The sequence below is a fragment of the Loxodonta africana genome, chromosome 8, assembly GCF_030014295.1.
Source record: "Loxodonta africana isolate mLoxAfr1 chromosome 8, mLoxAfr1.hap2, whole genome shotgun sequence".
Taxonomy (NCBI): domain Eukaryota; kingdom Metazoa; phylum Chordata; class Mammalia; order Proboscidea; family Elephantidae; genus Loxodonta; species Loxodonta africana.
Genome location: NC_087349.1, coordinates 14339943 through 14354222, shown reverse-complemented (window position 1 = coordinate 14354222; position 14280 = coordinate 14339943). Strand labels below are relative to the sequence as shown.

General features: G+C 51.3%; 1 protein-coding gene across 3 annotated transcripts in view; it reads right to left on the bottom strand.

Annotated features, from left to right (window-relative positions):
- WDR91 (WD repeat domain 91) overlaps window positions 1-13034 on the bottom strand; it is a 30351-nt gene extending 17317 nt beyond the window's left edge. The window contains exons 1-6 of one of the 3 annotated variants that reach the window (XM_064289690.1): window positions 12867-13034; window positions 10689-10868; window positions 9914-10120; window positions 7990-8073; window positions 6722-6852; window positions 5814-5979 (exon numbers count right to left, since the gene is read on the bottom strand). In XM_064289690.1, coding sequence (XP_064145760.1) covers window positions 5814-5979; window positions 6722-6852; window positions 7990-8073; window positions 9914-10120; window positions 10689-10868; window positions 12867-12989 — 891 coding nt within the window. In that variant the 5' untranslated portion in view covers window positions 12990-13034. The other 2 variants (XM_064289691.1, XM_064289692.1) reach the window with 2 other exon arrangements.
- Window positions 13035-14280: the final 1246 nt, after the last annotated feature.

The window sequence follows — 14280 nt, the reverse complement described above, 5'->3', positions numbered from 1 at the left end:
TCGGTTAACACTCTTCGCAAAAGGATACAGATGCAAGGAGACACTCAGGATTGAGGATAGCTGCCTCTCAAGCCATTCACCGACAAGACCTCAATCAAGACAATAAACCAAAGTCTACGTGTTGCTTTCTAGTCCTTCTACTTGCTATTTTTTACCTTTACACTAAAGGCTTTAAAATAATTAACATGGATTCCTCGGAACCCTGGAGCCATGTGACCAGCTGCAGAATGAACTCTAAGGACTATTAGTTTACCTGGACACTAACTGTGGCTGATGCAGGGTATTTGCTGTTCCTGCCTGCTAAGGTGACCTCCAGTTATTTCCACTCACGCTTACTTACGGCAGATGTTTCTTCTAGAGAAAGCACCTGCTTCTTCATCCTGGCTTACTTTAGGAGCAGCAGTGTTCTGAGGCAAGATACAATAGATAGTCCAAAAAGAAAGCCAGCCAGAATATTATTAATAATAACATAATACCAAAGGTCTGGTGATTTACTTCTAAAAAATCAGCCACAGAAAACCCTGTGGAGCACAGTTCTACTCTGACACACACGGGGTCGCCATGAGTCAGAATTGATTCTGTGGCAACTGGTATGCAAAGAACTCGACAAACATTGCCTTAAAGATGACGATATTATTTTAATATGTGGAAACTGAGGCTGGGAGAGGCCCCGTTACTTGCCCTACACAGCTAGGACGTGACCGAGCTGGACTCACACCCAGGCCTGACAGCAAAGCCCACGTTTGGAGAAACTCGAGTGAAGCAAGACCTTGAAATGGGCACGTGGAAGAAAGTGACACTGAGTAGAAAAGACAAGAGGAAATGCCACAATCCTGGAGCTAAATAAGATGGTGAAACCTGGGAGAGCCAGGTCTCAATGGGACTCCCTCGTTTTTCTAGGTCTCGCAGGTTTTCCGCCTTCGACAGGCTGCAGTCTTACCACTTTCCTATTGCTTGTTTTAGTGGAAAATATCTGAGTTTTCCTTCTGTGACAGGTTTCTGCCTTACACAGGTTCCACCTTTCACAGGTTTTACTGTAGAAGCAGGACAAGGCCCTTCTCACGGTGCTTCTGACCATTCTTGAGAATCATTCCTGCGTTCGTGGAACACTCACCAGGTCCCACAGTATTAGAAAGTGAAAGACTTCTACCTTTTCAGAAGCGAGAGGTGGTCAAGATGACAACTGAGCCCCAAGGTACCACAGCGCTCCTCACGGTGCCCTGGCTGGCATGCCCACCCTGTGATGTGATCCATGGTGCCAACCCTCATTCCATAAATCCACTGATGCCTTCCTACATCTCCAGATCCAGATGACAAGCGGCTCAGCTGAGGAATCCCAGAACTAAGTTATATTCGATCCCATCCTATCATCATCTGCCTCCTATAGCTCAGGAGATATTTTACCTTAGGTTTTAGCATTTATCCTCTCACTGTGGAGGGGGGAATGACCCCAGTTCACTGGGGGACCTGAGGAGATCAGGAGGGATTCCAAAGCCTCCCAGGCTTGACAAGCAGTCATGACAACAGGGCAGGGACCCGTTCCAGAAGGCTGGCCTCACCCGAAGCAAAGCCAAGCCACCCTGAAGATAGGCCCCCACAACACAAACATCACAGCATGTGAGACACGATAAGGTTCCGTTTCCCACCCTGCCAAGCAAGCGAGATCCCTGGGAAAACCCAGTTCTTACCACTGACATCTCCAGTTAGGACGTAACTGATGCTAATAACAGTGACAAGTACGGGAGTCTCTGGGCACTTTGCTTTCCTCACATTACAGCCACATCAAGGTTATCTCTATAATAACGTAATTCCCAGGCGGTCCCCTGCACCTACCCAGGGGGTGTGAACTATAGCTGGGGGGGACGAGGACAAACGCAGGCTCTGTGAACCCAGCAGCAGCTCAGGAGTCCGGGACCGATGTGCCTTCCGCGGCCATGGCCATCAGAGATGCCGGGAGAGCTGCCAACTGGTTTTGCAGTTACTGCCCTTTTTTTTTTTCATTTTGCCTCCAGATTCATAATGAAAGCTGGGAAGGTGTGTCGCTATTTTGCAAAATAATGCTGTGAACATTTCCGTTAATAATAATGCTAAGGACACAGCAGTTACAGCCATCGATCACGAGCGGGCAAAATGCGGACATGAGTGAAACAGACAAGGCCATGTATCCACAGCATTTAAATTACCAAAACCTAATCCTACACGTATTGCTGGTTTAGCAATAAAATACAGTTTACACTTTTTGGTTTGCTTACACTTTAACGGTAAAAAAGAGGGCCCTCTGGCTTGGCAGTAGTGTGAAATGACTACATGCTTCACGGAAGCTAACCAAGCAATGTAGCTTATTAAAAAGCCAATGTCATTTTATGTTAAAAGCCATACATCATCAAATCCACAGGAAGCAATCATACAATTAACCGCACTCGGTACTGGTGAGAGAGCGTTTAGAATGCTACACTCAAATGTGTAGTAAAAAAAACATTGATAGTAAAAAAAGGAAAAAAAACTAAATCCACTGCCGCCTAGTTGATTCCAACTCAGAGTGACCCTATAGGGCAGAGTAGAACTGCCCTAGAGGGTTTCCAAGACCGTAAATCTTTATAGAAGCAGACTGCCACATCTTTCTCCTGCGGAGCGGCTGGTGGCTTCGAACCACTGACCTTTCAGTTAGCAGCTGAGCACCTAACCACTGTGCTACCAGAGATCATCAACAGCAATAAGGGCCTGAAAAATTAAAAGGTCTACCCAGAGCAGGGGGACCAGGATGGTTAAAAACAAAAAAACAAACCCCTTGCCATGAAGTGGGTTCTGACTAATGATGACCCCATGTGTGACACAATAGAACTGCTCCATAGGGTTTTCTTGGCTGTAATCTTTATGGAAACAGATTGCCAGGCCTTTCTTTCATGGCACTACAGGATGGGTTCAAACCATCAACTTTTAGGTTAGCAGTCAAATACAAACCATTTGTGCCACCCAGGGACTCCATCCAAGGATGGTGAGGGGTCTAGAAATTGTGTTATATGGGTAAACAGTGCGTGTGCAGGGGCACTGGTGAACAGGGGGTGCTTGGCATGGAAAAAGAGGAAGTCCTGTCCTATACAAGGAAGTGCTGTCCTACGCTCCAGAGGGCAAAGCAAAGATCAGTGAGTAAAAATTATAAAGCGGTTTCTACTCACAGCTTTCTAACAAGCACACAGTCCAACCTTGGCAAGCGGTGAGCTCCACGTCACAGGGGGCAACCAATCCAGAGAATGGGCTCTGACACTCAGTAGGAGGGTGGGCCAGATGACTTTTAAGCTCCTTTCCAATTCTTAAATTCTGTGATTTTCTTGAACCTCAAATCTACCAGTTACTTTCAGAATAGAAATATCTATGCTATCTAATTAATCCACCATCAATTAAAAAGGCAAGCGGCCTGATAATGGGTTTTTCAGACTGCAGACCTCTGTCATCTCGGCTGAGGAACAGGCAAGAGGGCTACCTTTGCTCTGTTAACATATCTCAGGGCAACCCAGCCTTGTTTGGATATATTTTAGAGGCAAGGTAAGGAATGTGTGGCTGCAGATTACACATTGGCCCCTTCATCTCTTAGCCCTGAACCACAGAGAAAATTTCCAGGCCCATTTCACCCTTACTAAAACCAAAAACCAAACCCAGTGCCGTCGAGGCGATTCCGACTCATAGCAACCCTACAGGACAGAGTAGAACTGCCCCATAGAGTTTCCAAGGAGTGCCTGGTGGATTCGAACTGCCGACCCTTTGGTTAGCAGCTGTAGCACTTAACCACCACACCACCAGTGTTTCCTCACCCTTACTACATGAGCCTCAATTCCCAAACACATAGTGAGCAAGGCCATAGGTTTAACCCTAAAGAACCCATTTCTGTGTTTTCTTTCATTTTAAGTTAATGAAATTAAATTTCATAACCTCAGGCACGTATCAGGGGACCTGGCACTCTGCTCATCATCTATTTGAAATGTTGCACAGCGAGAGAGACCAGGAAAGCAAACAGTAGAACTTACTCGGGTACATTCCACAGGACCAGAATTCTAAGGTTTGAGTTTCAGAAGATGAGTTGCAGGAATAGCCATGCTTGATTGATTTTGATTGCTTCAGCCCTCGCGGGTGCAGAGGTGAGAGCGACTACGCACTGCTGCCATTTACACCAATCGCGCAAGCTTGTGCTTCACAGATACACCAGCTACTACTAAAACATATTGACTACTGAATTTATTGAATGCCAGGCACTGCCTATACCAAGAGTTCTACTTTTATCAGCTCATTTAGCACTCCCCCAGGGAGTAAATGGGGCCCCTGGGTGGCACCAATGGTTTGCACACCAGTAATAACCTAAAGGTTGCCAGTTTGAAACTACCCAGAGGCACCACGGAAGAAAGGCTCGGCAATCTGCTTCTGTAAAGATTACAGCCAAGAAAACCCTATGGAGCAGCTCTGCTCTGTAACACATGGGATTGCCACGAATTGAAACTGACTTGATGGCAACAGGGGTTTTTTTTTTTTGTTTAGCAGGTAAATGGGGCAGTGATGGGTCAGTGGTAGAATTCTTGCCTTCCACGCAAGGGACCTGGATTTGATTCCCGGCCAGTGTACCTCGTGTGCACGTCAGTGGAGCCTTGTGTGTTGCTATGATGCTGAACAGGTCTCAGCAGAGCTTTTCAGACTAAGAAGGACTAGAAAGAAAGACCTGGTGATCTCCTTCTGAAAACCTGCGAATGAAAACCCTATGGATCACGATAATCTGTTGTGCATGGGGTCGCGATGAAAAGGGGGCTCGGTTGGCGGCAGCTAATAATGACGACAACAGTAAATACTATTATTATCCCGGTTTTACAGAGAAGCAAGTTGGGGTGAGTTTAAGCAGTCCGGCCGAGGACGACGGGCAAGGAGTCAGGGTTACAAACAAAGCTTCCTCATTCTGAGCCCCGAGCCCTGATCCACGATGCTGACCACGCTCTCCAGTTCAACAATCCCAAACCCAAGTGCCCCGGAAAAGCCCAGGACACTCCAGGCCCCTGGGGTAGTGAGCAGCTCCAAACTGCTCCCTCACACGGAAGTGTTCTTGAGTCACGGCTGGTGGGAGGGGAGGGCACAGGCCAGAGTGACGGACTTTATCTGTAACTAATAAACACATGTAGAAGGTGCTCCTACCTGAGCAATAAAGAGTAACCTGGGATCTGTTCAACTTTCACGCTGGCAGACGGGCCCAGAAGCAGCAGTTCTGACAGTCTCCACTGGGAGAAACCCTCAGTACGACTCTGAGCTGCTGAGGCCATGAGCTCGGGTAACAGAGGTTCCAGGGCAAGCTTCCATCAAACTGAAAGCCCTTGGCAGAATCAGCAAATAACTTGGAGAAGAAACATCTTGATTCAGAGGTTGTGCTGAAAAGAATTTACTCTTTAACCACTCATGGCTTTATATTCCTGGAAATTCATAATTCCAGAAGAGCTGGAACTCCCTCTTGAGTCGCAAAGCACAGTCATAAACTCTCACGCGCTCATGGGAAACAGATGAGAAAAGGGGAGGGGCCCTCTGAAGCGCATTTCCTCCCTTGGCTACCGACCGCATCGCCTGAGAGTGCCACAGCCCATCTCCAGTGGGCGCGGATGTGCCAGGCATTGGTCAGGAGACAGCCGGCCAGGGGACGAGGGCACCCACCTGGGACACGGCTTCCAAGCTACCACATCTGAGCACCAGTGTCTTCCGTATAAGCTGCGGAGAAGAGCCCGTTCCCCTCCCCAGTGTGACGTCAGAGGCCTCCCGGCCAGAGCACAAGGACAGGAACTGTGCCTTACCTGGCTGCCGGTGGCCTCTCTCTTGGCGGCACTCTGGGCCTGTGGGGATGCCTGGGCTGGTGACAGCCTCGAGGGGCTCTTCTTGCTCTGCGGCAGCAGTGAGGACAGGAAGCCCACGCGCGGTGACTGAGAGAGGGCGGCGCTCCTCTGGCTGCACATCATGGTTCTGGTGAAGCAGACACGCGGTCACGGGGTGCTGGACACAGCTTCCTGACCAGGGTCTGGGTCAGGCTCATGCACATGGGCACTAAGGTGGCTCCCAACAGGGAGCCGGCAGCCGGGCCAGCACATCGTGGGGTCTGCGGCAGCAGCTCTTCAACAGTGAAGTTCCGGCTGCGCTGGCCAGGGATGGCTGGTCACGTGTTACTGAGCACTGATGCACAGGCCCCGCCCCACATCAGGACCTGCAGCCACCACTCCAAATCAGGACCTGCGGCCCCTGTGCCCACATCTGGACCTGCAGTCCCCACATCACATCTGGACCTGCAGCCCCCGCCCCACATCTGGACCTGCAGCCCCTGCCCCACATCTGGACCTGCAGCCCCTGCCCCACATCTGGACCTGCAGCCACTGCCTGCACATCTGGACCTGCAGCCCCCGCCCCACATCTGGACCTGCAGCCCCCGCCCCACATCTGGACCTGTAGCCCCTGCCCCACATCTGGACCTGCAGCCCCTGTCCCGGTAAAACTGTGCAGTATCCCACCCTGGGCACAGCAGAGGCTTGGGACCAGCTCCTACAGGACCATAAAGGCTGGGGGAGGAAGGCTTACTCATGAAACCCTGAAGCAAGGATAGTGTGTGTCCAGGAGGCTCTTTGGAAATTCTCTCTGGCCAGGAGTGGGGTGGGTGGGAGCTAAAAGCACACAGGCCTGCCTTCCCACCGCCCCGGGGCAGCCTCACACTCACAGCTCCGAGTCCCCCAGGCGGTCCATGTTGGAGACATAAGGAGGTAATTTATGTTGGGCCAAGGCCTGGTCCTCTTCCGGCGGCTGCTCCTCTTTCTTCAGATGGTGAATTTCTGCTTGCAATGCAAAAAGCTGCACAGGGTGAGACTGAGTTCAGATCATGCTCTTGCCTTCTCTTCCCTCTGCTGCTTACCACACCCAAGCCCACCCTCCTGGCTCCAGGCGCCCCTCCCCTATGCCTCCAGGCACCCTCTCACTCCCTGCAAACTGTGCGTTGGAAAATGGAACCCAGCAGCTATTCTTCCACCATGCGAGGGGAGAAAAGCCAAAACTCTTAGAGGGACAAAACCCACAACGTGTTCTTTTTTATCATTAAACTTGCCTCTTTTTCACCTTTGACTTGCTTGCTCCTGAATTCACTGAGAAAAATAGCACCACCCAATCCTGCTTTGCTTTTTGGAATCTACAAAATCAGGCTTGGGGACTCTGACAGAAAAACTTAAAAAATGAATTATTGCATTCCTTAACCTTTTACCTGAAAAAAATTATCCAGATATACACATCTCAAACTCAAGAATTTTAAATTCCCCAAACCTAAAGACCTTATAATGTTCCGTTTCCCAAAAATATAACCCGCTGACATCTTCATTTCAAGGACAGAGAAATTTAAAGATAAATGTGGTACCCTGGCTCCATTTTTTACTGAACTACAGAGACACAGGGCTGGGAAAGAAGAGATAAATTACACCTGGGTTGTAAACAATTTAAAAACCCATCGCTGTCAAGTAAATTCTGACCCACAGCAACCCTATGGGACAGAGTAGAACTGCCCTGTATGGTTTCCAAGAGTGTAAACCTTTACAGAAGCAGACTGCCACATCTTTCCCCCACAGAGCGGCTGATGGGTATGAACCGCTGACCTTTTGGTTAGCAGCCAAGCGCTTAACCGCTGCACCAGCAGGGCTCCTATAAACAATATAGAGGTGGACATATGTACACAGGGCCTGGGAGGATAAGACAGATGAGTGGGTCAGTAGTGAAGTGGCAGGACTACACCTCTTTTTCTTCTGGAAGTTCATTACTGTGACTAGATGGCTTATGCTGTACACGTGATTTAAAATAGGACTCTCGCCCTGAACCCTGATACTGGCTTTCTGGTGACCCTCTCATCTGCAAACAGCACGGCTTCCTACATTCACTCAACCCCTCCACCAAATTCACAAGCAAAAAGCAGACGTGGTTCCCAAGGCGGAGCCTCTTCAGACAAACCTTCTGACGCAGAACTTCGTTCTCCTCTTGGACCTGGTTGGTCCTCTGACACTCCGCATCGAAGCTCAGGATCACAGGAACTGGTGCACAGGTTAAAGAATAAGCTGGTCTGCAGATGCTTAGACCAAACCAAACCCACTGCCGTCAAGTTGATTCCAACTCATAGCAACTGCATAGGACAGAGTCAAGCTGTCCCATAGAGTTTCCAAGGAGTGCCTCGTAGACTCGAACTGCCAACCTTTTGGTTAGCAGCCATGATCTTAACCACCATGTCACCAGGGTCTCCAGATGCTTAGAAGCCCCTCCCAAAGTCCTGTCCCCACAGCACAGCACCCGAGCCCGAGACACGGGGACTGCAGGGCAGAGGCAGCGCTGTGGGTACTTTGCCACTGTATTAAATAGTCTATCCCCCTCTGGGTCGTTACCCTAGGCCAGGCCAGATTTCCTTCAGGTGACTCATTGCCCATGGCACTCAGCCTGGCCAGCCCACAAAGAGGGCATAAGTCCAGGTACAGGCAGTGAAAAGTGAAACCCAGTGGACTTCACAGCCAGGCTAAGTGCAGCCAGGCCAGACAGGACATTCCGCTAAAAGCAACCCTGGAGGCCAAGGCCCTGCAGACACTGCCAGGTGGTCAGTCAGCTGGGGATGACTGTCGGCCACTCAGCCTTCCCTGCCCAGATCAAACCTTCCCTGGCAAAGCTTTAGGCTGAGAGAGGAAAACTGTCTCCAGATTGCATGGCCACACCCCGCCTCGTGAACAACCAAAGTCTAGCTGAGAGTGTCAGCTTTCCCAGTCACCCCGACAGCCTCGGTCAGGAGCAGACAGCGGGCTGCACCTCAGCACCAGGGAAGTGGATGCAGCTCAAATGTGCATGACATAATTTGAAGGGCTCTGTCTTGCTCCAGAAAGATCTCGAATGATACTAGCATTACCCCTGGACGGCCAACATGGTCATGCAGCCTTTGTCTAAGCTAAGTCCCCGGCTTGTCTGAGGCTTGCCAGGACGTGGAGCAGCAGCAGAGGAGAAAAAAAGGCAGCACCATAACACCAAAGGAAGCAGCAAAGGCGGCAAAGGACGCTCCCTACGTCCACAAGAAAATGGCTCCTCCAGGGGCAGGAACCACGCCAGGGGGTGGCCCTCTACGAGCCCAAACCTTATCAGTGCCACACCAGGCAGCTCCAGCCAAACACACTCCCTGCTCCTCCCCTAGGTTTCTGCCTAGAGAGCAAGGGCATGAGTCCAGCCTGGGCCTCGGGCTCTGAGACAAAATAGCAAATTTGGTGAGCTGTAAATATTTACAGACAACACACACATATTCTTAAATATCTATCTATGTATTGTCTTTATGTATAAAAAAAAAATTTTTTTTTTTTTTTAATACACCCCTGTATTTCTCTCTCCCTCTCTCTCCATATATATTCTTAAAGCAACTGTTTTCAAGGAAGCTGCAGAACACTGAGGTCACTGTCAAAGAGTAACCCAGATTAACACAGGTAGCAAGTGCCAACCCAACAAGTGTCCTTGTCTGTCCCGCATCCCAGCCAGGACAATTGCTTCCCAGGGCACTGACCAGCACACACAGAGAGGGTGCTCTCAAGGCTGGCCAATCTTGCCAACAAGCAGCTGCCTTCCAGCCCCTGGGTCAGCGGCGAGAGGCCCCCAGCCTGGTTTATGGCTCCTCTCAGAGACCAGCACCACCATCCCACCGCCACCAGCCCCGTCGTGGGGGTCAGCAGTCCATTCAGCAGCGCAGCACCAATACGAAGATTTATGATTCCACAGACTGCTGAAAAGAATAACCGCAACACATCCAGCCCTCACACGACTGTGACAGTGACCCCAGGGCATTGTATGGAGAGCCAGGACCTGACCACGCTGCAAGGGGGCCTTAGAGCGGCCCCGCTGGTGCTGGCAGGATATGCATACATTGCAGCAGGACGCTCAGGAAGTTGTGCAGGGACACAATGAAGGTGTCGGCCCACTGCCGTGAGAAGTAGGTGGCGAAGGTGGGGTTGGTGTCTGGGGATGGCAGGAAGGGCAGGGCAAACCAATCCTTCCACTCGGCCTGGTTCTGGAGCTCTGCAGCCTGCTTGGCAAAGAACTCCTGGGCCTTGTCACTCCTGTTGGTCTGCCAAGATACAGAGGAGGGAGCGAGGAGGGCAGAGATGGAAATGCAGAGGTGAGATTCTTTATCACTACACTAGACAGCTGGTATACCAGCCTGCCAGGTATGGCCGGACACCTAACATAAAAAAAAAAAAAAAATGCCATAACCTAAAGGAAATCATCACTCTTTTCTCAAAGACCTTGCAGTTTCAAAGCTGGTCTCAACTAAAGTTCTGATGAATAAATGCATCCTGCAACTTAACCCCCCGTTTATTTTCCAAAAACCTAAGTGACTTACTCCCCCAGGCCAGCTATATTCATTATGACTCAAAATGAAACCCAGCCACTTAGATTCCCAGAAACACCACCTGAGCTAACATGCTTAAAACAAGAGGGGAAATAGGAATGAGGAAGGACAGTCAGATGATCCGCAGATGATAAGAAAAAGAGACAAAAATAATTTGCCGAGACTGCTCTACTCTTTCCCATAATAACATGCAGAGTCCTCCCTCGGGGTTAAAAGGAAATCTGTTTCTGGATCAAAGGGCTCTCTCCACCAAGGGAAGCAGAACCCCTGAATCAACCAGCACCTGGATGGTGTAGACGAGGTAAAAGCGGAACAGGCTGGTTTTCAGCTTGTTGATGGTGGGTCTGTATATATCCTCCAAGCGGCTGAAGAGCCGGCGCTCCAGATAGCTCCAGTAATCCCGAAGGGCAGCCAGGTCATACACCTGCATTAACTGCTGCAGCTGGTCCACAATCTTGTCCACCTGGTGAGAGACCAAGGGGATGGAGAAGGTGGTGAGGGACAGAAGGGAGTCCTCCTTCACCCCACAAAGTTCCAACAGCTTTTTCCTCCTGCTGTGATTTCTGGGTGTTTAAAAAAAGAAAGTTACCAACCTATAAAATTCTGCAAAGATGTTACTGTAATAGCTTTTGAGCTATTTCTGATGCCAGATATGTAGCTGAGTCTGTAGCACCCATGGAAATGTCAGGTGTAAAAAGTAAGGGCTCTGGCCCAGGAACCAGGAGATCTGGGCTTGGATCTTGGATTTGCGTCTGACTCACTCGACCACCTGAACAATGTCATGGCAACTCTCTGGTCTCAGCTGCCTCGCATTTGCGGGGGCGGGGGGGGGTGGGGAGGTGGGAGATGGATTGTGACACTCTCCGTGGTCCTCCTCCTAGCTGCACAACTCCAAGACTCCAAGGCTCGCCATGAAGTGCACTGATTCCTTCAAGTCACCGAAGTTCAGGCAACAAAGAAATAGCAGCAGAGTACACAGTCTGGGAACGTTTTGAATACCAATCCAACCTCTCTATTTTACAGATCAAGGAGAGGCGAAAGCATTTGCTTTTGCCACAAAGCAGCCGGTAACAATACCTGGTGATGCAGTGGTTAAGCATTTGGCTGCTAACCGAAAGGTCAGTGGTTCAAACCTACCAGCTGCTCCACAGGAGAAAGATGTGACAGTCAGCCTTGAAAATCCTATGGGGCAGTTCCACTCTGTCCTGCAGCGTGACTATGAGTCAGGATCAACTAGACAGCAAGGGGGTAGGGGAAGTAGCCACTCCAGCACTTGCCTGTCAATCTGTCGTACTGTGGTGGCTTGTGCATTGCTGTGATGCTGGAAGCTTTGCCACCGGTATTTCAAATACTAGCAGAGTCACCCACGGTGGGCAGGTTTCAGTAGGGCTTCTAGACTAAGACAGACTAGGAGGAAAGCCTGGCGATCTACTTCTGAAAATCAGCCAATGAAACCCTACAGATACGTAGAGAATATTGACCAATACAGCGCTGGAAGATGAACCCTAGGCAGGAAGGCACTACACAGGGCCCCCAAAGATGGACTCAAGCGCAGCTGAGATTGCTGGGATGGTGCCCGGGCCAAGCAGTGTTTCAGTTCAGTTGTCCATGGGGTCATCACCCAAGGACAATTAACAAGTGGCCACTGACTTTGGCAAGAAACCAGGTCTCCTAACTCCCCCTGGGGGCTGGCTCTTGCTCCTAGCTCCAAACCAAAAAACCCATTGCCTTCATCATAGAGACCCTACAGGACAGAGTAGAACTGCCCCATACGGTTTCCAAGGTGAGCCTGGTGGATTTGAACTGCCAACCTTTTGGTTAGCAGCCAAACTCTTAACCACTAGCCACCAGGGTTCCCGCTGCTGGCTCACTGCCTCTCAATTCACCTGCCAACCTCAACTGAAGTCAGCCAACATATGAGCATAGGAATCATACACGAGTTCCCCAAACCTCTCAACCGAAAACCACGTTACAGCAGGGGAAGTGTAAGCTTTAAAATGTGCAATGAGGTCTTCCCCAACGGCAGAAGCAACCCTGACCGTAAATCAGACAAGAAGACGATTTTAAACAAAGCACCACAGACACTGGAGCCCAGCTAACACTTTGCGCTGCAGACCCACTGCTCACAGTGCCAGAGGACGCCACCCCGGTCTGTTTCTGTTGCCAAAACTCAACCATCTACCCAACCGTGGTTCCGGAAGCCTCACTGTCGCCGCGGCCAAGGGCTGGTGGGTACCGGAGCCCTGCACCTCCCGCCTCGGCGATGCTCCTGACTCGCTGGGCAACTTCAGACAAGTCCGTCCCCTCGGCCCCTCATCGGTCAGTGAAGGCCGGGCGCGCGATGTGACATCCCCCGGCGCGGTGACAGCGCCGCTCCCTCCCTGGAGGGTTAGGCTGGGTACAGCCCGCTCCGGGCTCCCCCGGGCCGCCTCCGCCCGCGCCGCGCCCGCCGGGCGCTCACCCGGAACCCCTTCTCCTTGTCCGCCTTGATCTCGGCGTCCAGCTGCCGCAGCGTGTGCGTGAAGCCGCGGAACAGCAGGTACTCGCGGACTAGCTCGTCCGTGCGCTCCACCGCCTCCGCCATCTCTGCGACAGCGCCTCGAGGGTCCCTACGGGCCGGGCGCGGAGGGGCGGGCCGGGCGCCGAGCGCGTCCCTCCGCGGCCGGCCAATGAGCACGCACGCACACGCGCGCCCGCGGCCCCGCCCCCGTCCCGATTCCTCCCCCGGCCCCGGCCCCACCCTACCCGGCCGCAGCCTCAGTCCCGGCCCGGCTCTGGCCCGCCCCCGTTCTCGGGCCCGGCCCCGCCCCCAGCCTTAGTCTCGGCCCAGTCTAGCTCCCGGCTCCGCCCACCTTCCCGCCCCGGCCCCGCCCAACCACCGGCCTCAGCCCGGCCCCGCCTTCGGCCCCGCCTGGCCCCGCCCCCGCCAGCCCCTCCCTCTGCCGAGGGCCTAGGAGGGCGGCAGCTTGCTCGGGTTTCCCTGCAGCGCCGGTGACGCTTTTTCATCTGGTTACTGAAAGCGGTGGCTGCCACCCAAGCCGCCCCTGCAAGTAGGGCTGGACCTTAGGGAACATTCTAGACAGTCACGGTGGGGGAGGGGGCGAGGAGCCCTGCTGATTGGCATTACGTCGGGGAATCCTTTGCCCCTGCCCTCGTTCTCCGAGGGGCAAAGCTGTGAAGTCACATAGCCAGGCGCGTCATCGGAGAGCCCCAAGTCCCCCCAAAACGTCCACTGATAAGAATAATTAATTACACGGCCGGATAACCAAGACACATTGTTAAGAGGAAAAAAAAGGCATGTTTCCAGAACAGTGCGTATAATGTGTTACCAGATTCTTGTTAAAAAAATACTCTGTGTGTGTGTGTGTGTGTGTGTGTGTACCCTTAAATCAGGAAGACACGCACCAACTATTTATAGTGATTTTCTCTAAGCGGTAAGGTTGATTATGAGGGACTGGCACCTATTTTTGACCTTTTAGAATTTTTACTAAGCGTGTGTATTTCTTTAAGCAGGAAAACAAGTTAATGTCTTTGAGCCTTACTTTTCTCATGTATAAGATGGTGATAATAACACCTTCCTTGCAGAGTAGTAATGAAATCTGAGATAACGTATGTAAAACACCTGGCACAGTGAAAGGCCCCTGTTGAAATACAATAAATATTTGTTCCCTTCTTCCTTCTAATGGTATGACTTTTTGTATTTGCCAAAGTACAACTCCTGATCGTTTCTGCCTTTCTCCAACCCTGCTCTATGGAGATTCAGCTCCAAAGGGGCTCTGACCTGCACTCAAGAACCTGGAAAGGGAACAATGAGCAAGCCACCACAAAACAAGGCAGACGCTCGTCCTGCCCTCTCTGCCTGCCTTACCTGGCTC